Here is a 22,552-nt window from a genome sequence, read left to right as displayed (position 1 = left end):
TTTTGGGATCTGGGAAGCACTCAGCAGGCTGAATAAGCTCAGATGACCATCTCAGTGGCAGCAGCCAGAGTCCCCATCCTCATCCCATGGTGACATGGTGATGACACAGCCCCAGAGGTCACACAGACTGGGCTGGCACAGACAACTTGTTCTGTGCTGACTATGGCTGAGGGGGGTTCACCTGGCAAATTCAGACTGTGACCTGAAGGCAATGATGACTCTTACAGTTTTTCATTTCTCTAGGCTTTTCACATTGTTTACTACAACCCAAACTCTTTTTTGCCTTCTTTATTGTGCATTATTCAGCATTTTACATGTGATATCTCAACCCCAACTACAGATATTAAAATAACACTTATGACCTGTGGGAGCAATGAGGAAATCAAACCTGTACATTGCAAGAAGCAACTCACATCTGGTCTTTCCAGCTGTTACTTGTTAAGTATTTTATCCTGTGAAAATCCCCACCCCTGAAACAGCTTCTCAGTATGGATGATTTGAAAGCAACAACAGCAAAAGCCAGACTGGAATAAGGGGTACTGCTGAGACACCTGTGGTAGCCAGGACTGGTCTCTGCAAGGGATGAGGAGGTGGACTTTGTGTCTGACCGATCATTCTGCTGCTCTGAATGCCAGAGGCACTTAACAGCTTCTGCAGCCCCTCAGTGACAGTCCCGATTTCTAGTGTCACTGCTTTCCACACCAATTTACAAACCCTGCTGCTTTTTCCCCTCCATGCGCTTAAAACACAGCTGTTCCTCTCACCTATCCCAGCCCAGAAAAAGGCACCTGGGCTTTGAAAGTCAAATAGAGCTTTTCCTTTTTGTCCATGACTGGGAAGAGAGCTCTTGCAGGCAATGTTTTGCCCTCAGTTACACTTAGGAAATGCCTCATGCTTGTCCTGGCAGCTCTTTGTTCGACTCCTAACAGGGACAAAGCGGACGGCTGTGTTGCATATATGTGAGAAGGAGCAGAGTTATTCTACTCCTGTAGCTGCATGTTCATGCTAAAGGTATTTAAAAGTGTCTTTTGTCTGCACCTCTGAATGCACAGCAGACCGAGCAGCTCAGCTAGAAGGTGCCATTTCTGATCTAGCGCTATCTCAGAGCACATCACACCACGAGTCTGATCTGTCGCTGCTTTGTATCTTATCTGTCTGTCGCACAGTCAGTGGAGAATTCCGCATGCAACTTGGAGCGCTGCTTGGCTGAGGCTTGCCAAGTTTCTCTGCATTTCTAAGCACATGTTCTGCCCACGGTACCAAGGAAACCAACATCCCCCACTTTAAGACTCCTGCATGGGATTCCACTCAGTACGACACATAACCAAGAGTGCATCCAAACATTGTGCAAAGGGCAGGTGAAATATTCTCCACTGGCCTTGCACCGGTTACCTGACCCCTAACTCCTGAGCCCAAGGACCATCTCCCCACAGGAAACTGAGGGAGCACCGTGAGCACGACAAAAGGAGGTGCTGGAGTGGTGGGTGTTCGGGAGGTCTTGTCCAGCCCTCCCTTCTGCTTGTTTTGCTTGGTGCTTGCACACCAGGCTTCGAAAAGAAACTCTTTTGAAGGATGGCTCCTTTAGCCTGACTGTGCTGTATTGCTATCATGTTGCATCTTCACCAGTGTTGCTAAAAAAAAAAAAAGACAGTTTTAAAATAAAGAAGACAGGGAGACAGGTGAGCTCAGGGCATTAATTCTGATGCAGGGGATTCCCTCCTCACTGCCACATGTCCCCAGGGACTTGCCAGTTGTCACCGTGTTCCCTGGTTCACATGTACTGAGAGATGTATAACTACAGCCATGTTTTCACCTCAGCTTAGTCTGTGGATTAGGGCTCAACATCAAGTTACCACAGTTCACCAAGTTTCCATGAGTCAGCTGAGCCGAGGTTTCTGCCCATGTGTGCATTTCCAGCCCACAGCACATGCAAGATAATGCGACTTAGCCTTAGTCTGCAGTGAAAGAAAATTAAGCTAAGCTGCATTATTGCACATTGGCGATCAGTGACAAGAACACACACTGAAAAGTCCTGGGGCTCAGCCCCCAGGGGTAGTTATTAAACCATGGGGACTTGGTTGTGTGTGACCACTTCTTGTGCTGGTGTGCAATGCTTCTGCACAGAGACCTCATCCAGCTATAGAAGTCACACACTTCTAGCTTACTGTCTTTAAGCAGCAGTGTCTAACAAATGGTGGAGGTTGTGCTTTATAACAGAGAACAACAAAAGACTGCTCCAAAAATACGATGAAAATCCTACAAGCTCCTAAAACAGCAAGAGGAAAAGCACAGCTCTGTGTACTCCAGGAACATCCACTGCTGTGGACTCACAGGGCTTAAAATAATGTTGAAACACAGATCTTTCTTCAGTGTCTCTCAAACCATAAGTGCTCACAAAAACATAGGCGTGCTGGTTTTACAAGCGTTATGTTCCCTTTTCCCTTCCCAAAGCACCTTAAACCCAAGCCAGGCTGCTGCAGATCTCACAAGCCATAGTCCTCACTTCACATCTTCTGGCCCAGCGTTTGGCAAGCTGACTGGGAATGCCAGATAAATGGAACAGGAATTGCCCATGGATTCAGTCTACATGCAGGATGTACTTGTTAATTCATGAGGGAAGGTTACATTAATTCATGAGGGAAGGACAACACGAGGGAAGGCTACCTCTTTCACATGAGACTAATGCTGGAGAGAGCATCTACAAAACTGAGAGGTGATGTGAAATAGGCTGTGCTGTCTGCCATCCTTCCCATGTGGAAATATTGCTAACTGATCACTTGAAAGTGTCTGACTTGCTGTGCTGTTTTATACAGGATAGGTTATTTTGTCTTCAGAAAGTTTATGAAGGCCATTATGATTGCAAATGAGAATGGCAGCAAAGCAGAAAATTGCAATCTGAGCTGCAGCACACCACAGCTGTCCTGCTGATCTGAGCCTGTGGGTGCTCACAACTCCAGCTGTAGATTGCTTTTGAAACACATGCAGAGGCAGAGAAAGAAAGGGATAGCTAATAACTTAATACCAATCATTAGTCGTAGTCAAGTAAAAGAATAACCTTCGTTTACTCTGTAAATGTTCATACGTTAGTCTTATCTCCAGCTACGTCCTCTGCAGCTGCAGGCTAATTCTTATTCTTCCAGATTTTGTGACCTGTGGGAAGAATTACATCTCTGCTGGCCTGGGGTCATATTGTAGGTTGTGTTTTCAAACACGTGTTGTACAATATTAACATGTGAAGCAAGCCTGGCCCCAAAGCCCCTAAACTATTGAGAAAAAAACAAAAACAAACTGAAAGATTAGGTTCTGGGTCAGGAATATTTGACTAAAAAGAGATGGAACGCAGTCACTGAAATAAAAGTCAGTGTTTTAAAAGTTTCATTCACACAGAACTGCTTTCAGAACATTAAGAAGATGGAACTGTAGAAGGTGTCCAAGTTCACCTCCAGTAAATGCCAGGTTCTGTAGGTCTGGGCTGCTTTGGGCCTGGGTGCCTGCACTGAGCCCACAGGTGAGCAGCTCAGCAGGTTTCTCCAGCGTCACCCGGTCCTGCCCGTGCAGTGGTGGTGGTGGAGGACCCTGGGCTGGGGCAGCGGGGCTCCTTGTTCCCATCTAACCCTCCTGTAGCAACCCCCAGCCGCCTGGCCAGGCTTGTCCTGCTGAAAAACAACCCTCACAGCACTCCAGAGTGAGGTGAAGGACAGAGAGTGGGCCAGAACCTCTCTACGCGTGACAGAAAATTACCCTGAGGAAGGTAAGCACAGGCTCTCCTGAAAAGGGTTAGAGTTATGCACAGGATGGCTAATGAAGATTAGGAAGAAAGAGACTGGGAACATTTCCATCAGCCAGAACTGGTGCCAAATTTGCCAGTGATGCTTGTAACAGCATCAGGTATTGAAATCTGCTTGTGGCTGTGGTTGGACCTCTTTTGCCTTCTCATTTCTCATCTCTGCTTGGTATTTTGATTAATATAATGGGAATATATAATCAACTGGATTTCTATGATCATTTGAGACAAAGGTGTGTGCCTGAAGGCATTTATTGAGTGTAATTAGCCACTCATAATAATTTTAGTACAGCTGATTAGCGATGTTATTTTCAATTTATTTTTATTTTATTTTATTTTAATATGCTCTGCACTTCGCAGCTGGCAAAGCAAATGATATGGAAAAATTCAGTCTAGGATTTTTTCTCTCAGTCATTGTACATGCTAGCTAGTGTTTGACAAAAAATTATTCATACTCGTCTACTTATTCATGACATCTAACTAGCATTTAGCTAATCATCACCTGCAAAGCAGACTTGTTTTACTTAGTTTATTTTAAATTAAGGCTACTGGGGATTAGCATCTACAAGGTCACTTGTCAAAACGCCAACCTTGCCTGTCAGACAAAGGTTACTCTAACAAGCTCACGAATTCCCAGCCCTGTGCGCTGCCTCCATGGGTAGCTCTCCAACAGGATCACAGAGCAGAATTTAGCTAATGACAGATTAATGCCAATTTAGTCAGCATAATGCCTCCTGTTGCTAAAGCTTTTCCATTGCAGCAGTGCTTGTAAAGTCCCTAAGAAATCCCATGTATGTGCACTAACTTTGCATACAGGAACTTGGACCAAAGGATAAAGTTTCACAGCAGCAAATTTCAGACTCCTGCATCTAGGTGAAAAGATAAACATTCAACATTTCTCTCAAGAGCTGATCTTTTTTTTGTTTCGTTTTAATTTTTGTATATATATAAATATACCATAAGCGTACCATTTCCTCATTTCAGTACAGATTTTTCGAATGTTACCAAAATAAATGAAATATAAATGCTACAATTTTATGTTTAAAACAAGTTTTGATGACAGCCTTCCCCTAAGAGCAGGCCCAGAAATTCCATTAGCTACATGGAGAGAGACAAAAACACACCCAAAACTTCATACCATGCAAGATCATTTACAACAGCAGATGTGCTTCAGCTGGAGCTGCTTGCAGGTGTCTGTGAGTTCCTCATGTGAATGCCACTCTCCTTAGTAAAAACTGCTTTATTACTAACCTGAAAATTTCACATTCAACATGTATCATTTCCCTCAAAGTCATTGTCCAGACCCAGTTTTCCATATCTGTGTCTGCCTTCGCTGATCCCAAACGGCAAGAGGTATTGTCAGTTGTGGATTTGGGGATCAGGATTGCAAATTGCTGCATTTTCAGACAAAGCCGTGTGAAATCAACCACTGTAAACCTAGTAAAAAATGTCAACCTTTTTTTTTTTTTTTTCTCTTTCTCCTTCACAACCTGGAAAATGTTCACAGCATTGAAACGACGAGGCATAGGAGCAGGGATGCAGATGATACACCCCATGCACGTTTTGAGCTTTCGTACTTCTTCCTGATCCTGTCTTTGACCTTAACTAGACAGGAGAGGAGGTTCCAGGTGAATCCTGCACCACCCATCACAACCCCTTTGGTTCGACCTCTACTAGACTTTCAAGTCCTGCGGGCGAATACTCAGCTACTAAAGCAGCAATCTAAAATCTGTCAGTGTGTCTTGCTGCCAAGAATTTTGTTGTCACTTTACTCCTTCTCAACACATACTTTCCAAAACAGACACGTTAAAACAAACAAACAAAAAAATTAAAATAAAACAAAATCTTTAAAACAACAAAAACACCACAATATCTGTTTAAAACAGTACTGCCCCTGCTCTGGACAAATTGTTAAGAGCAATTCAGCATTCTCATAATTAATCCACAACAAAAGAAGCTATAAATGCCACAAATGAAGGCATAATTGGCCATACAGAGGCAACACTACCATGAATGTTGTTTGGCAAGGAAAAAAGAAAGCAGATACATAATTCATCCAAAGAATGGTTTCAGAACTGCCCGGCGCTGCTGGGATCACACTGCAGGAGACGGACTATGGACGGATCGCTCTTGGCGCCTCGGATGAACTCTTCCAGAGAGAGCTTTCCTGGAAAATAAAAGTGTTTGCTTAGCATATGGGGTGGGTTGCAGCACATTTGCGAAGGCTCTGGACAAGCATGGTGGAAGGCAGCTGGGGGAGTCCAAGGAAAATCCCTGGGAAAGCAGCCCTGCAAGTCAAAGGCTTGCCTGCACCCCTCTGTCTGTGGATGGCGGTGGCTTTGCCTGGGCAGCCAAAGGAGGAACAGTGGGTTTGAGGGGTCGACCCATGTGGGCAGGACACCCCAGCCCATCAGCATGGGGGCAGAGGTGGCCTCCCTGGTGTCTGGAGGGTGCCTACCATCACGGTTGGTGTCCATCTGGCGGAAGATCTTCTCTGTCCTCTTCTCTGGTGTTGACTCGTCTTCTGGCATCTTCATTACAGAAGAAACCATCTTATAGATTGCCTGTGTGATATGACAGGAGCAAAGAGCTGGTAAGAAACACACTGTCTTAGTGCAGGGGTAGGATTATCTCCTGGTGACAGAAACAGGCAGAAAATATCCCAGCAGCATCATCTGGGACCTGCTCTCTGGAGGCTGAAGGAAGTTGGGTGGCACCAGTACATGCAGCTGCCCTCTTCAGTGGGAAGATCTTTTATGAAATAGTGTGTTTCCTTATTTAGTCACAGTCTAACACAATCTGGGTTTGGACCGAGGTTACATTTTTCCTTATTAAAACATTCTTCAGATGAATTTAGCACTTGTACAGCACGTTAGACTCTGGCAGCTCTCAGTGCCTGGGGGAATGGTAAGACCACCAAGGTCTTGTCCCATGCTGTGATGTGCTTCTATGCTTCAGCTACCCAGACTCTGTCCTCACCAGCCCTGTCCCCTCACCCTGCTTTTGCTTCTTCCCCAGTCTCCTTTCTTTTCCCCCTTGGTCAGCATCCTGCCCATGGAGAGGGCAGTGACCCACTCTCTGTGTTTGCTTTGTCTCACAGATAATGAAGACTTGACCAGCAAGGAGTTGTCCTTTTCCTTGGGGGTTGGTGTGTGTACACATCTCAAAGCTCCATTCACAATTCATTCCACAGCAGCAGATGTTCTGGTCCCACACGACACCATTGCCACCCGTAGCTATTCTCTGCACAGATAATTCTGTTAGTTACCTATGGTACTATCAGCCCCTAAGAATGAGGTAATTTTAATTTTAAAACAGGGATGAGTCGTTGTCTCTGAACTGGTTATCCAAATGTTGCCTGCAAATGTGAGCATGCAGTACTGGTAAAAAAGTGGTTTTTTGTGTTAAATACCTTCACAGAGCCACACAGCTGGGAGCGCAGCAGCAGCCAGATGGCTGCAGGGTGGTGGCCTCAGGGGACCTTCCTGGCTGCTTGGAGAGGTCGCACATCCCAGTCCAAGGCAGCACTGCCCTGGTCTGACCAGCTCCTTCTGCTGCCCCTTGCACTTCATTGGCCTCTGGCTGACAGGTGCTGCACTGGGCTGTCGCTTTGCCCAGCAGTCTGTAGATGTGTATCACTTTCTTCCACAGATTCTAACTCTTGTTGCCCCCCAAAACACAGTGTCTGCGGTGGTAAGTTCATAACTTAGCGCAGATGTGACTGCTTTAGCAATTTGTTCTCTGCTTCCTCCTGCTCTGGGAGAGGTTCCTTGGCACAAGCGCGATTGCTTACTGGATCTCCCCTCTCCCCTTCTCCCATTCATGAAGGCACTTTGTCTAGCACTCTCCCGTCACCTGGCCCAGGGTCCCCAAGGGCCAGCCCCAGGAATATAACAGCACAGATTCACCAGCTGGAGGGTGCTGCTAAGTAATACAGACGTTTTACACTCAGAGCGGGGAGAACCCGCTTCCTTGGACATCTTGCTGGCTTCTCTTCCGCCACCAGCTCACCTTTCACATATTCTGTCCTTTAAATAACTTAGAGAGTTACACCTTGAGAAGAGCATTTGTCTGTTTAATAAAATATTCATTGCTTATGCTCAGCGCAATCAAACATCTGCTCCCTAAGTTATGTCACCAACACCGTGGTCATGGATTTCCTGATCTGCCCTCCGGTAAGTCTACAATGCTGGCTATGGACACCAGCAGGGGAGCAGAGGAGAACATTTCAGCATGAGCAGCTGATGGATGAATGAAAAAGTGGTGGGCACCCTTTTCATCATCATCATCATTAACATCATCATCATTTGCACTGCAGGAGTGCTCAAAGACTCCCAAGAGAATTAGGGTGCCAGAGTATTGGGCACAGCCTAAGCAGGGATGCTGTCCACACAATTGTGATCATCTGATAACCAGGAGAACAGAAGAATGCATGAACATGGCAGCACGTGAACATAGACATGAGGGAACTGGGGGAAGGAGACAATAGAGGGAAAAAAAAAAAAGGAGAGGGTGGACAGTAAGAATTTACACCTTCCTCATCCTCATCAGCATGCAAGCCTCACAAGGGTCAGAGCAGAGATGAGGCTTATAAATCTGCCAGTCTTTAAGCATCTTAAGCTGTCTGGCTTTTGTCTGGGGTAGGAAGAGAGGTGGAGGGGTCATTCTCTCGCTCTGGGTGAGAGGACAGCAATCTGCATTCAAAGTGTGGGAGGAATGCCCCAGACCAGGAGTGCAGGCATGTTTACCATGATCAAAGTAACCATAGTAAGAATATGCAGATTTTTAGGACAAAAAATAAAAAGCACTTCAGGATGACTTCATCCTACAGGGTCCTTTTCACAGAGGCGTGTGAAAGGAATAACAGATGAGATATTCTAGGAAAGCCAAATGGGAATAACATAGTGAGCGTTCCTTTCATGCTGAAAATGGTTACTCTGGACAAATTCTTATGTCCTTACTCAGAAGTTCAGTGGGAAGTTTTCCCAAAGTAAAAGCCATTTAAAGCTGATTAAGAATCTTGAGACTTGCCCCATATTAATTCAATGCAGCTACACAGAGCTCTTTATTGCGTGTTTGAAAGAACAAGCTTTGAAAGGAATCATGTTTCATGTGATAATTGCATGGAGCTGGGCTGTGCTAACCCAGGATGTAACCTGGGACTGAAAGGCTGCAGGGCTCTGCTCCACGTGGAGTACAACTCCTCAGCCTTGCAGCACTTGAGCTGAGAGCCATCAGTGGCTTTCATCAGGAGAAGGTTTGGAGGTGGTTATCTATGAGTAGCTACCTGAGTCATGGCAGCTTTTGCAGGTGAATTTCTGTCAGGAGGGCTCCTTACAGCTCCCTGGAGCCCCTGAGTACCACTAAAAAATTGTGCCTCCAGAGCCCTGTGTGCATCACTGGAGTGAGCACAGGTTCTAGCTTAATCTGAACTGGTTGGTTCTGTGCTGAGCTCTCCTCTTTGATCTTCCACCTGCATGGAAATAAGGTGGGTGATTTAGGGCAAATCTCACCCCTTTACCAATTCACACAAATTTTGCTCCCAGTCGCTGGCTGACATTGATCCACTCAGATCAAAAACCTTGGTGAGGGCTGCACTTTTGTGCTACACTTGGCAAAGTGTCAAAGAGCTTCTTATGGTGATGGCAGCAATGACAGCACAAATTTTCAGTCAATCCTTTTTACTTTGTTGAAATAAATTTTGACAGCTAAAAATCTCATGAAGTGAATAATCAGTCTGAAAAATTTGCTTTCCTCTCAATCTCATGAAGACTTTTGACATTGCCTTTACTGAGAGCCATGTCAGCTTCTGCTTCTTCCCATATTAGCTTCTGTTTCTTCCTGGCTTACAAATGAGATAGCCCAGCAAGTGGAACCTGTGTGCTCTGTTTGTGTTATTCTCATCTCTCAGCTTTGTATTCTTAAGATGCCTTATGACTCCATATGGTGAAAAAATGTACCCTTAGAAAAAGGTTTCCATTTCTTATTTGAACTCTTATTTTAAGAGACTCTCACCAAATATAACCCATTTCAACAAGGGGAACAAACACAAATCTTCTAGCTGGTTTGTGGCTATTTTTGAGTGGACTGGGCTATTTAGATTATAGGTAAACATATGGGGAACATGAAAAGCATTCCTAAAGCAGGAGAATCTGAGAGGATCTGTGGTGAGGTCTGTCAAGAGTGCAGGCTATGCAACTTCTTCCCACAGTACTTTCCAGATGTGCTATGCCTGGTAGGTGTAGCAGTACCCCACAGACCTTCTTTCATTAGGCTCTGTAATCATCAGCCCACCACTAATGTCCTTCAGGTTATGTGATCCTCCAAAGTGTGCAGCCAGCTCCATGTGCACGGCTCATGTGTGTCTCTAAGCAGAGCTTTTTGGAGACTTGTCTAGTGGAAGCTCATGGACAGGTGTGGTGAGTCTGTGATAGGCTATGTGTTAACCACACTATGGCAAACAGAGCTTCAAGGAATGCAGGTGGTTTGCCCTGCAGCCCATTGCTTCAGTAATCCGTTATGGACCATTCATGTTCATCTGTTTGGCATCCTGTGGGACATGAGCCATCTTAACCAGTAGCTCTGCTGTTCCAGTGCTACTGCTCCTACCACTGTTACCACAAGTGCCTTCTTGCAATGCTGAGCAAGAGTGCAATGCCTGCATTGCCTGCAGCAGTGTTAGACCAGAGCATGAGAAAGGAAATGCAAGTAACCATCAGCATAACCTGGAAAATCATTGCAGAGAGAAGACGTCCAAAGCACAAAGAAAAGCATACTGAAAAAGAAGAAAACCATGCCTTGCCCCTATGTTATTTGAGATACAGTAATCCCACAGTAACAGGGGCAGTATTTTTCTGTGAAACTTAGACTTTTAGATTGATGTTGTTTCTTTTAGCATTCATTTTGATGTACTGTCTCATGCAAAAATCCCGATGAAAACATAATAAATCCTGCTATATCAACATGCAAATGTATGCTAGATAAGGGACCTGTAATAGGTTCCTCTGAGACATATATCAGAGACATAACAAAGTTCTGTTTTTCCCTATCAGAAAGATTGTGATGGCTGAGGGCTCCCAGGAAGATGTTTGATACAGAATCCTGTCTTTCCATATTAAAAAATAATCATATTTTGTAAATGAAAGTGAGAGTTGTTAGCTGTTTTTTTATGTCTAATCACTCTACATCAAAGGAACCTCTCAATAAAGCAAGAAAATGTGCTCATCTACTTCAGTTTCACATATGAGCTGAACATGCTTCCAGAGACTACACAACAAATCCTACCTGCTGGGAAGAGCTACAGGTGACCAGTGCAGTACAGAGAGATCACTGTGACCATAAAAAAACTGGGAGAAGAGAACAGAGTGAGATCTACAAGCATGTTGCCTCATGGGAAGCTCCATCACAGAAAGGGCAGCTTTCCTGGTTGGAAACCTGCTCATAGTCCATGTTGATGATGGTAGAAATGATTGTTGCTCAGGCTTATTAGTCTGTTTACTTCCCAAATTGCTTTTTGTGTAGTGCCTCAAAACGTGGGGTGAGATAATAAGATAAAGCATGGCTCAGTTGAGATTCTGGTGTAATCTGAAAGGAGGGGAGAGCCAAACCTCCCAAGAAGTGCAGTGGGAGGGCTGGAATGCCAGGCTGAGGCCTGTATGCAATGTGTTGCTCTGGGTTGGTTATATAAATTGACAAAAAGTTGCTCTATGCTGATCCCTAAGCTGCAGTTTCATTTGATGATGGCATCATGGTTGCAAAGGACAATGCTATCATTTGTTACCAACACGAATATGAAGAGAAGGTGGAGTATTTCAGCCTCTAAGCATGCTGGTGAGTAAATCTGGGGTAAATGGGAAAACCTGCTGGCTTTGCTGGTCTTTGCCTGACTCGCTACAGAGACCCCAGCCACTGATGTTTTCATTAAATTTGAGACGAACACATTTATGGCTTTGTTCTCCCTGTTTAAAAATCTTCTGGTCTTTGTGGTTTGCGCTGCCATTCAGCACCGAGTCCGTCCTGGGCTGCTCACGGCAGCAAGGGGCCCTGTGGTCCCCGGGGCAGCTCCAGTTCCTGAGGAGCAGATGCTCACACATGTTTAGCTTCTTGTGTTTGCTTTCAACTTTGCTAGTTCTTCTAGGATTCTCTTTGTTTTCTTGTGAGGAGAAATACAGCTAGAAAAACAACAATTGACAGCCTGTTTGCCCTGACCAGGGGAGAGGAAGATTTGTAAAGAACAGAGTATCAGTTAATGCAAGTATTCCACAGGGTTTGTCATGGCACAGAGACAGGGAGGTCTCTGTGTCTGAATGCAATCCTGCTCTTCAACTCAGACAGGAGCACAAAACAGAACAAGTGAAAGAGGACACAACGACCCTACATTTGCAGCTGAGCTTTGTATCTGCTTTTGCTGAAGCAGTGCAAGCAGTGGTGTAAGCTACAGTTTGGAGGATGTGAGAAGAGCCCTGGTAGAAACACAAGGGCACCACGCACTAGGCTGACTGTGTGCATGCAGTTTGCCATTCCAACGTGTAATTTGTGTACATTCCTTTCCTTGGATTTCCGGCACAAATATAAGTCTGAATAACACAGTACATAATTAGCTCTTCAAAATTTTCAGGGAAAGAAAGGATCTTGATAACAACCTTTTTTTTTTTTTTTAATCAGTCCTGGCTTATGCAGATTCAAGCTGTGTAAATATACTACCATATACAAATGTTTTAAAACTTTCAGTAGAGTCCTGTGCCTTAAGGATAAAAACATGTTAGAGGAAGCCAGAGTGAGGCGGGAGTCCTAGTAACACGCAGGAAAACACGTCCAAAGAGGCTGTGTATGGCATCATTGTCTACCCAGATAAGGTTTATCTATACTGGCAACTTAATATGAAGATAGCTAGCATGATACTAAGTGTGCAGACCTCACTGGAATTATGCAGACAGACACCTCTTAAATTTTGTGAGCTGTTTTTTCACAACATCATAGTTTCAAAATAGATTTGTTTCTTATTGTGAAGGGAGTCTGCCTTCCTTAAAGGTACACTACCTAGTTGATCTAAGATACCTGCTTGGTCCAACTGTAATTAACTGTAATCAATTGACAGTTATTTCCCAGAAAACAGAATCACATTTATCAGCAGGTTAGTTGCTGTGCCCCAGCCCAACAGAACTGACGAGGGAGAACTTCTTAAACATTGTGTTGCTTAGGAGATATCGCAATGGATATCAAGTGCTGTAGCTTGAATTGTCACATGATCCTTGCCATATGAAAGAACATTTTATATTTAAGCGGTTATACAAGGAACCAAGATCATAAACCCCCAAATGCTGCTGGAGTTTTTAATTCAGTGTCTCACTGCTTCATTATTCACTTGAAGGAGGGAGGCCAAGGGGTGTCTCTGAGCAGCACTTACCTGCACGATTTCCAGCATCTCTGACTTACTGATATAGCCGTTCCCATCAAGGTCGTACATGCTGAATGCCCACTTCAGCTTTTGCTCCAGTTTACCTCTTGACGTTACACTCAAGGCTATGATGAATTCTCTGAAATCTATTGTTCCATCTCCATTGGCATCAAAAGTGCGGAATACATGTTCCGCAAACTTAGAAGCGTCCCCATAAGGGAAGAAGTTCCCATATATCTTTTTAAACTCCTCCATAGATAAATGTCCACTTGGACAGTCTCTCAAAAAGCCTTTGTACCACTCCTGGATCTCGTGTTCTGTAAAGTCTGTACTTTCTAGCAAATCTTGCATGACTTCAGGGCGTAGTTTGCTGTTTTGCTTTCCCATATTGGTGTCAAAATGTTACCTGCAGAGGAAAAATAAACACATATGTATTATTATTGTTATTAATTATTAATTATTAATAGTTATTGGTTTGGAGACTGTAGAAGAACAGTATGCCCTATTCTGAGATTTCTGATGATAGTTCATACTTGGCAATCAATTGAAACTTTGGGCAGAGTCCACCACTACGAGTATACTCTGAAAAAACTAACAAGCCTAATCTGCAGTGTCTACATTGTCTTTTCACAGTCTGGAGAACTGTAATTACTTTGTAATTAGTTTGCTTTTGAAATCACAAGGTAAGCAATGGATGTTGCAAGGCACAGGTGACTGGTGGCTGTGTGCTGTCACCCAACTGTCAAGAACCTGATCTCAAGGAGATACATTTTTTTGTACCTCTGGTAGAAATCAGGTTGCTACAAAGGGCTATGGCTGCTTGGTCTTCCTCCAAAATGGGATCAAGGTGCATTGGTAGTGTACACTGATACCAGGAGCTCCAAAGCCCTTGTAGACATATCTCTATAGCCAGAATCAAACAGAACAACCCAGAAGTTGCCTCTCTTGTTTGGCATAGACTGATTCCCATTTTAGTTCAAAATGCAGATAAAATCTGTAAAGATTTTATCAATGGTGGATTCTCCCACCCCAAATTATATTACTGGGCTTTTAAATTTTCCTTGCAGCCAGAAACTGGATCTGTTACTAAGTAATAGTAACCTGGGTGGTCACAGGTCTTTGAAAAACACTCTTTTTAAAAAAAGGAGGAGAAAACATTAAGTACCTGGACAACAAAATTGGAAATTCATTTCCGTTAAATTAATCACTAAGAGATATTATTGAATATAGCTTCTGTGAAATCACCCTAATTATATTTTATTTAAGGCAAATTGCTACATAACACATTGTGCAGCACATTTACTAACGGCTGCTGCCCTTTGGGTATTAAGTTTTGGAGCCTGAGTGTGTTGGCTCCAAAAGGTAACGTCATCAGTTTTACTGGAAGCTTAGCATTATACCTGAATCGTGGGAAGCTATTCTCTATCAACAGAAACCTGCCTGAGAATTTGTCATGCGAATGACAGTCACAACTATTAATAAATTCTAATGTATGAATGACTTAAGTAGAATTGCAAAATATATACGAGACTTCCACACTGTTGTCAGAATGGAATCTCTGGGCCACAGAGGTGGATTTATGAATGATGCCTAGACCAAAATAATACTTGAAAAAAATGAAGAATAATACAGTGTCATTACATGTCAGAAGCATCTAGTGAAAAATGTACCACCATTTGAAGCTAATCTACTGCCTTTTCTATTTGACCCTGGGAAGAAGAAATAGAGTGTCCCCCAAGCTGATGCTAATTGTTTCCTGTGCTGAGAAGTTCCCCTCCTCCCCAAGGTGAATTTGAACTCCCCAAGGCAGCCAGAGGTCTGACTCTTTAATCTCGTGTGTTCTTGGACCAGAATAACCAAAAAGTGTATTTCTCTAGGGTAAAATGGTGGGATTCATCTTAGATCTGTCTGTGTCTCTACATGATCCACTGGTGGCTGTCTGGTAAACTGATGTCTAGTCTAAACTTGTTGCCTGTACAACTGATGGAGAATAGGCTTCCCTCTTTGCAGAGAAGAGGCTGAAAGGGGTGATGGGTCCTGCCTGATGGGAACCTGTCTGTCTCCTGTCTGTTTCAGGGGTCTGGGTGACCACCTTAATCCAAGCAATGTCTTTTCTTCCAAAATGTCTCCAAAACACTTGGAAAAAGGTAATTTTTTCCTATTGTCTTTCCTCCTTTCATCCTGATCAAAACATACTGTACAGTTTTTAAGCAATCTAAGCTCTTAATACCCTGAAAATATAAAAAATGTCCCTGTTTTATAGGCCCAGTCTAACAGCTGCCGAGGCAGCTGAAGGTTGCACTGCCTTCAGCGGGTGTTGGACAGGGTCCACAATAAACAACCTGGGAATTATCTGAGTGAACGGATTACATGAGGGCAGCCAGACGGGTTTATGTCAGGCAAAACAACACGAGCAGAGTTTGCCAGCAGGATAGGAAAGCAACTGGACAAGTGAAGTGTCCAGGCTTAGTTTAGAGCAGCACCAGTTTAGCAAAAACCAAACCAGTAAGTTCACCAGAGTAGGTGGCAGCCACCCACAGCCGCGGTGGCAGCTGCTCCGCAGCCCCGGGGCTGCACACTTGCCAGACCGACAGAGTAGAAAGAGAAGGTCTCTGGCTAAGGTACAAGCCAGCTGCGGTAGGACTGAGCTGGCATTAGCGATGTAATCCCTTGCTGCTCTTTCATATCTAAACATTTGAAAACGTGAAACTCGGCTTCCACACTTCCAGACCTGGTTCTTCTGAAAAATAAAATAATGAGGTGACAGGCAGACAGCGGACTTCAAGAGGGAGCCAACAAGAATGTGTTTCAGTCCACAAAATTATGCCTTTATAGCTGCACATGGCTGCAGGTGCAACATATTTTTACCAAATAATAAAAAATAAAGAATGACAGAATGCACTGCATTGCATCGGTAGGAGCAAACCTTCACAATCAGAAAAATCTCTGTTCTCCAGGCAGAAAGGGAGAGCTAACCATATGTGACTTGCAGGATGGGGTTGAAATTCACAGCCGCTGTGATGCCAAGCAATGCAGTCAAAACCCGAAGGATTATTTCTGAGTCTGCTGGTGATGAATTTGTATTATGTTCTTTTCCCTCCAGATTGTTCCTTATTAATAGGTGATGTTCTAGGAACTGTAACGATGGGATTTATTGTGCCCATTCTATCAACAGCAGATCAAAATGCTTTTGCAGTCCAAGTACAGAAAATCCTTGAAGACACTTGAAGATCCTTATAATAACTTTGTACACTGCTGCCCGCCTCTTCAGGATGGATTAGATTATGGGCAGAGTACAGTGAGCTAAAAGAATGTCAGCTAATAATGACAGTAGTAAATGCACAGAATAAAAATAAAATTGGATCTGATCTGAGGCATTTATTCACACTTTATAACCTCTGTAGATCTTTCAAATTTCTGATAAATGATTAAATGTTAAAAATACAGCAAGTAAATAGTGCATGGCAATCACAGTGGCAAAGTAAAATGTCGACAATACTGAGAAATGGATGCTGTAGGTATACAAACAAAGGCAAATGAAGTGTTTAATCATTATTGCATTTCTACAATTTCTTTGCCTGATACAATGTTGTTGGACATAATATATATGAATGACTTCCTATGTCGGACAACACGACATACAAAAATATTAAGACCTTAATTCTGAAGGGAATATTGTTCGGTAAAAGGATGTGGTGTGTTTCTGGTTTGAAAACTAGATACCATTTCAGTCAACAACTAGAGAAGATCAGAAAGATCTTCTGCTGTGTGGTTGCTATGGAAAGAATCTCCATTTGCTGATTATTTTAGGAACATTATAGGTGCTGCTCCATAAAGGAAATACTTGGAGTTTGCTCTAATAAGGTCTAGGTGTGGAGTTTTTAAGATGAGACTGAAGACAGAGCTGTTTGACAGACAACAGGCTGTGATAATTTGACATTAAGAGAATAAATAAATGAAGTGGTGACCAACACCACACCAACTGACTTTCCCTGCAGTGCAGTATATTGTGTGCACATCTATGCTGTTACAGCCTTCTCCTCAAAAGGGGGGAACTGGCTGGACAGAAAGGTGATGAACACATTCTACCACACGTCTCTTGTCAGCAGTTTGCTGCTGCTCATTTACAGTTGTTACCTCGATCTGAAACCTCGGGGTAAGGCAAACATGTTTCCTGATGAAGCAACAGCCTTGCAGGAGCTGGGAAGCTGCAGCAGCCGCGGGTGCACAACTAACCCATTGCTGTGTGAATGCAATGCATATTTCTTTAAAAGAAATCATTTTTAAAAAATCTTTTTCTGTTGGTTTGCTATAATAAGCAAGTGGTAGCAACACATTTCCAACAATTCTCTTGCTTGTCAAACGTGACACCCATCATAAAATGACAACCCTTTTAATTTTTTTTTTTAATGAGTTCAGTCTGCCAAAGAAAACAAGACATCTTAATTTTTACTTAGGCTTAAATCTGAAGGAAAGTCCACTGCTGAGAAAAAGTGTAATGAGAAGGGGGCTCTTGTCCAGGGAAGTGTTGCTCTAAAAATGGAGAATTTAGAATATTGAATACTTGATAGCTAACAGGGTACAAAGCATGTGAAAGGTGTAAAGAAACAGTTTGAAGAAAAGTCCTGCCTGATATATTTCCTGCAAAGTTAGCGAAGCAAATCACACCATAGACTTGGCTACAGAGACCAACTATAAAAATGAAGGCAGAATTTTTTTCAGAAAGAAGCAACGAAGGCTCCATTTTATGGTTTCAGTGCTATTCCATAATTTAAAATTACAAAGCACTAGATAACAAAATTTGAGCTTTAGGGAACAATGTTTCAGGGACAGAGAGATAACACTGTACAGTGGAGGAAGCCTTTTGTAAAGCCAGTTTATGTAGTCCTGAAGCCACAGGATGAACACAGAGGTAATTCTGGGGTATAATTGGGATTGTTTTGGTAACACAACACTACAGTGAAGAGGACACTTCTCTAGCACAGCTGAGAGATGACTGCATGATGGACATACCAGTACCAGCTTCCTTGATTAGTAATACAGCGCTATAATACTACAGAAAATGAGGATGAACCACCTCATTGTTGTTTGTGTTCAGAAACTGATGCTTCTTGGTTTCTTGCACACATGGTCTGGCTTGTTTCAAAGAAATAATCCACTTATGGGGGCAATGCTGCCTTTAACATTTCTAACACATAATTTGAAAATTTCCCTGAGAGTAGCAATCATGGGATTTTGATTCCTGCCAAGCAGCTGAAGAAGATCCTGATGACTGCTGAAATGAATCAAGGGTTGAGCGGGACAACAGCATCACTCTGAACCTGTGCTATACCTTGACAGTTGCGAGAAAGCAGCTCTCCAGCATGAGACCATCCCCGCTGGCAACCCCTAATGACTCGTCTGCCGTATGGGTGCTTTCTGCAGACCCTGTGGTTCTCCACCCACTGTCACCACTGTTGTTTTTCCTCCAGAGTAACTGTCGATCGTTCTTAAAAACCTGGACATGTGACAAGTGGTCTCATATACATCATCTGTCTTTTAAGCTGTCTACACATCTGGGTATAGCAGGGATCCCACCTTCTTTCATGTCCTACCCACCAGTAGTCATCTCCTGTCACTGCACACCAGCCTTCACAGTGGGCCTCCACATAGGGCTCCCATGAGCTAAACTCTCCTGCCATCACTTTCTGCCACTCCTTTCATTTCCTTCTCTACCTGGCACTGTGCAGCTCTGCTCTCTCACAAGCCCAAGGAAGGGTGCAGCTCTGTCCTGGTTGACAAAACCTACGGCTGACCAAGCCTTGCAACACGGCATCCCCTTAGGAGGAGACTGCAGTGCATCTCAGAGTGTGGAACCTTGTCTGGAGAGGTGTCCCAAGGGCTTCCAGGCCAAAATTTTGCTCTGTGCTCAACACTTCACAGAGTTAGAGTTACTTTCTTCCTTCTACCCTGCCAGCTTGGTAAAGCTTCAGATAGCAAACACGAGTTCAACAATTACAGCATGTCGCAGTCTCTGCAAATTCTGCTGTGATTTGTGGTCTAAAGTACTCACATTTCCAGATGCATCTCTGGTTCCTCTATGTCCGTGCCCTTACAGAATGGGAGCAGGTATGTGCATTTACAAAAGTCAAGACCTTGGGGAACACATTCTGGTATAAAAGTCAAGTTTCCTTTGTAAGGTCAGTTATTCCTTCAGGCTATAATACTGCTAACTGCTGTGCATACTATGTAATGAGATGGTTCAAAGCAGCAGGTATCTCAAATGACAGACTTTTTTCTCATCTGTGTATGCTGTTTCCCTGTGGCTGGAACAGCCATGGCCTGATCATGAATGCAAACCCAACAGTATATGTGGGCATCTTGTAGCTCTGCAGTGAGACTTGGGTGAGCAAAGCAGCAATGTGTGTTCAGTGATCTCTGCTGTGCCCCAGCACTGGGAAACTCCGTGAGCCTTTACGAAGCTCCCAACAAACAGGTTGGGCAGAGCCCCTGCTTTTGTATTGCTCTGCTTCTGCCCTTCTGATGTTCACAACCCCAGAGCCACCTCCAGTGCTGCTCACCACTTTTGCATTGGAAATGCCAGTGCATGATCCCACTCATGGGACATGGTGCTTTTGGTTACAGCAGCAGCAGCAGTAGCTCTGGGAAAAATAACTTCTCAGGTTTTAGCCTCTGCCATGAAACACAAGTACTACCTGCTCAAGAAATTTTTTTGTCTTGGTCCCACAGAAAACTACCCTGCAGGCTCTTGGAATCAGCAACTTTATTTCCTTCTGGCCATTTCTAGTTTGTTTTCACATGTTCATTTGAGCAACCAGTGTGGCAATGCTTGCCAAGAAAGGTTTTTGTTTGATTTTTTTAAAAACAGCATCTTGGAATATATTTTTGAAAGAAAATCAAACATTTAAAATCACAGAGGGACCTAGCGAAAAACTAATATATGAAGAATAAAATTTTGAGTTTTGCTGTCCTCAATTTATCTGCTTATACTATCAAACAACAAAAACAGATAAAAATTCATGAGCAAGATTCATTTAAAAAATCTGGTATTCTCTTATCAATATTCAGAAGGGACAGCAGTAAACGGATTTGCAGTGAAATATAACAAGTGCCCAATGCCTAAAACATATATTATGGAGTAGGACTTCTGGCTAAAACTATAGCTGGCAATAAAGAACAGGAAGGAAGACTAATGAAGAAATGAAGAGGAGAAAACAGAGGAAAAGGTGTGGATGGGACTGTCACTCAGTATTTCCTGTGCGATCTGCTCTAGGTGAACCTGCTTTAGCAGGTGGGTTGGACTAGACGATCTCCAGAGGTCCCTTCCACCCCCAGCCATTCTGTGATTCTGTGATATATGCTTTGTTTGTCTATAGAAAGAACATAGGACACATGTGCCATCCAGTAACCCATTGGTACTTCATAACCTGTTCGTCACAATAAATTTAATTCATTTTATATTAAGCTTTAAGTCAGGTTCCAGGATCTCGGTGTTTTCACTGCTGTAAGTTACTGTTTTGTTTTGTGTCACCTTCCTGCTCCTCCAGCCCACTCTCTGGGGACCCTTTGCCTACAGAAGGTGCCCCTAATTACCCCTGTGGCAGTACTTGTTCTGTGTTTTCCTGCTACAGCCCCCAGGAGAAACTCAAGACAAGAAATAATAGTAAAACCTTCATAGTTCTATGTTTTAGTTGTGGTGGGCAGTCCAAGCAGGAGCAGCTGCACAGAGTTCATGTGTTTCAAACTTGGAGGAGCTTACGGATATCAAACATCAAAAGCCCAGGCTCTTATCCCTTCAGATTTGCCCTGGCAGAGAAATGTTACAGCTGTTCAACGTTGTCTCCTGTTTCTCTTTATAATTCCTTTGTGCATTCTAGCAATGGGGGCTGGCACTGGGGCGGAGGAGGGAGAAGCAGCAGAAAGGCAGTGCCCCTGCCAATAAATAGGACAGTACTATCAGGGTCTTCAGCAACAGGGGGTTAACTAGATAACAGCCTAGTACTTATCACATTACTCTCAGCAATGCTCATGGTCGCAACCGGAATTGTCTTCAGAGCAGTAAGTGGTGTTCCAGCCATGAGCAGTGAAAGGGATGATGCCCTCACACCCCCTCACCTCTGCATTGGCTTCAGCATCACTGGGACTTCCAGAGAAGGTCTCTGTTTCCAAATGGTTTCCTGTAAGGCTGAGTGTGTGGTACAAGAAAAATGACTAGGCATGAGTATTTCTAATGTTGGGAGCTGGGAGAAAAGAGCACGTTATGCAGATTTGCACAGCATGGCGCATCGTGCAGCGATTCCTCTCACCTTCGTGTTTGATGACTCTTTCCATCTTAAAGCCTCACATTAAGGACTCAGAGCTCATCTGTGAAACTGTTCCTAAATGAAACTTGGTGTACATCTGCCCATCAAAGAGGAGTGTCCCTATTTGCTCGTGCAATGGACTCTGTTTACCTCATCTCCACCCAGCAGATTTGGATTGCGTGTGGGCATTAACCAGGTCTGTTCTTAACCTGCTGGTAACCAGCTACTTGCTGCTGCTGCACTGGGGGCCAGGCAGCTACCTGGAGCGGTGGAGCTCACTTGCCTCAGCTCAAAATCACTGCCATTTCAGACAGAGTGCACCTAAGCATCTTTAGAAAGGTTTTCTGCTCAATTAAGGTATAACCTCTGTCCCCATGTAGGGGTAGACAGGCAGAGAAAACAGACAGAAAAGCGATGACTGGAGCTACATATAAATCAATCAATGTTCCCAAATCCTACAGTGACCATTCAAGTTGTAAGTGGACATAAATGGGGGCCCTGTGCACATGGTGGGGAGTCTGTCCCTCCAGCCTTCCTCAGCACCCCATCCAGAGCACTTTGGGAAGCAATGCAGAGACCTCCACCCTATGAGCAGCGTGAGAAATGGTGCAATAATTGTTGGTCAGTCATTCCCCAGCGCCGACTAGCAAACGCTCCACCCACCCAGAACAGCTTGAAAGTAACGTTTTCCCTGCTTAATGAGAAATAAAGAAATAAAAAAGAAAACAAAAAACAGACAAAAGGGGGAAAACTCACACAGATTTGATTAAGCCTTCTTCCCAGCCCACCAAAGTCTCTCATTATATCATTTAATTTCTTCCTCATTCTTTAAGAGCTCACAACAATAAAAATCATGCCAATATTCATGTGCTTTTTTTGCTTCATAGTCATTTGTTCATGAAGAGTAGAGGAACAACAGTTTACCATAGGCTTTGTAAGAAAAAAACAAAGATTTGTTCATTAATCCTGTGTAGAATCATCTAAGGTCTTTAAAATAACTAACTCTTTGTCTTGGCAGACTTCAGATGACACTTTTGGGAATAAGATATATATTTATATATTTGACTT

The 22,552-nt window shown here is 43.6% G+C and overlaps 1 protein-coding gene across 2 annotated transcripts in view; it reads right to left on the bottom strand.

The window, feature by feature from the left end:
- Positions 1-817: 817 nt before the first annotated feature.
- NCALD (neurocalcin delta) overlaps positions 818-22,552 on the bottom strand; it is a 57,555-nt gene continuing 35,820 nt past the window's right edge. For both annotated transcript variants that reach the window (XM_082046216.1, XM_082046215.1), the window contains 3 exons: positions 13,191-13,587; positions 6,243-6,348; positions 818-5,951 (listed from right to left, as the gene is read on the bottom strand). In XM_082046216.1, coding sequence (XP_081902342.1) covers positions 5,854-5,951; positions 6,243-6,348; positions 13,191-13,568 — 582 coding nt within the window. In that variant the 5' untranslated portion in view covers positions 13,569-13,587 and the 3' untranslated portion in view covers positions 818-5,853. The remainder of the gene's footprint in view (positions 5,952-6,242; positions 6,349-13,190; positions 13,588-22,552) is intronic.

Source organism: Streptopelia decaocto (genome assembly GCF_964273445.1).
Source record: "Streptopelia decaocto genome assembly, chromosome: 2".
Lineage (NCBI taxonomy): Eukaryota > Metazoa > Chordata > Aves > Columbiformes > Columbidae > Streptopelia > Streptopelia decaocto.
Note: the sequence above shows the minus strand (reverse complement) of the source record. Positions and strands in the feature narration are given on the sequence as shown.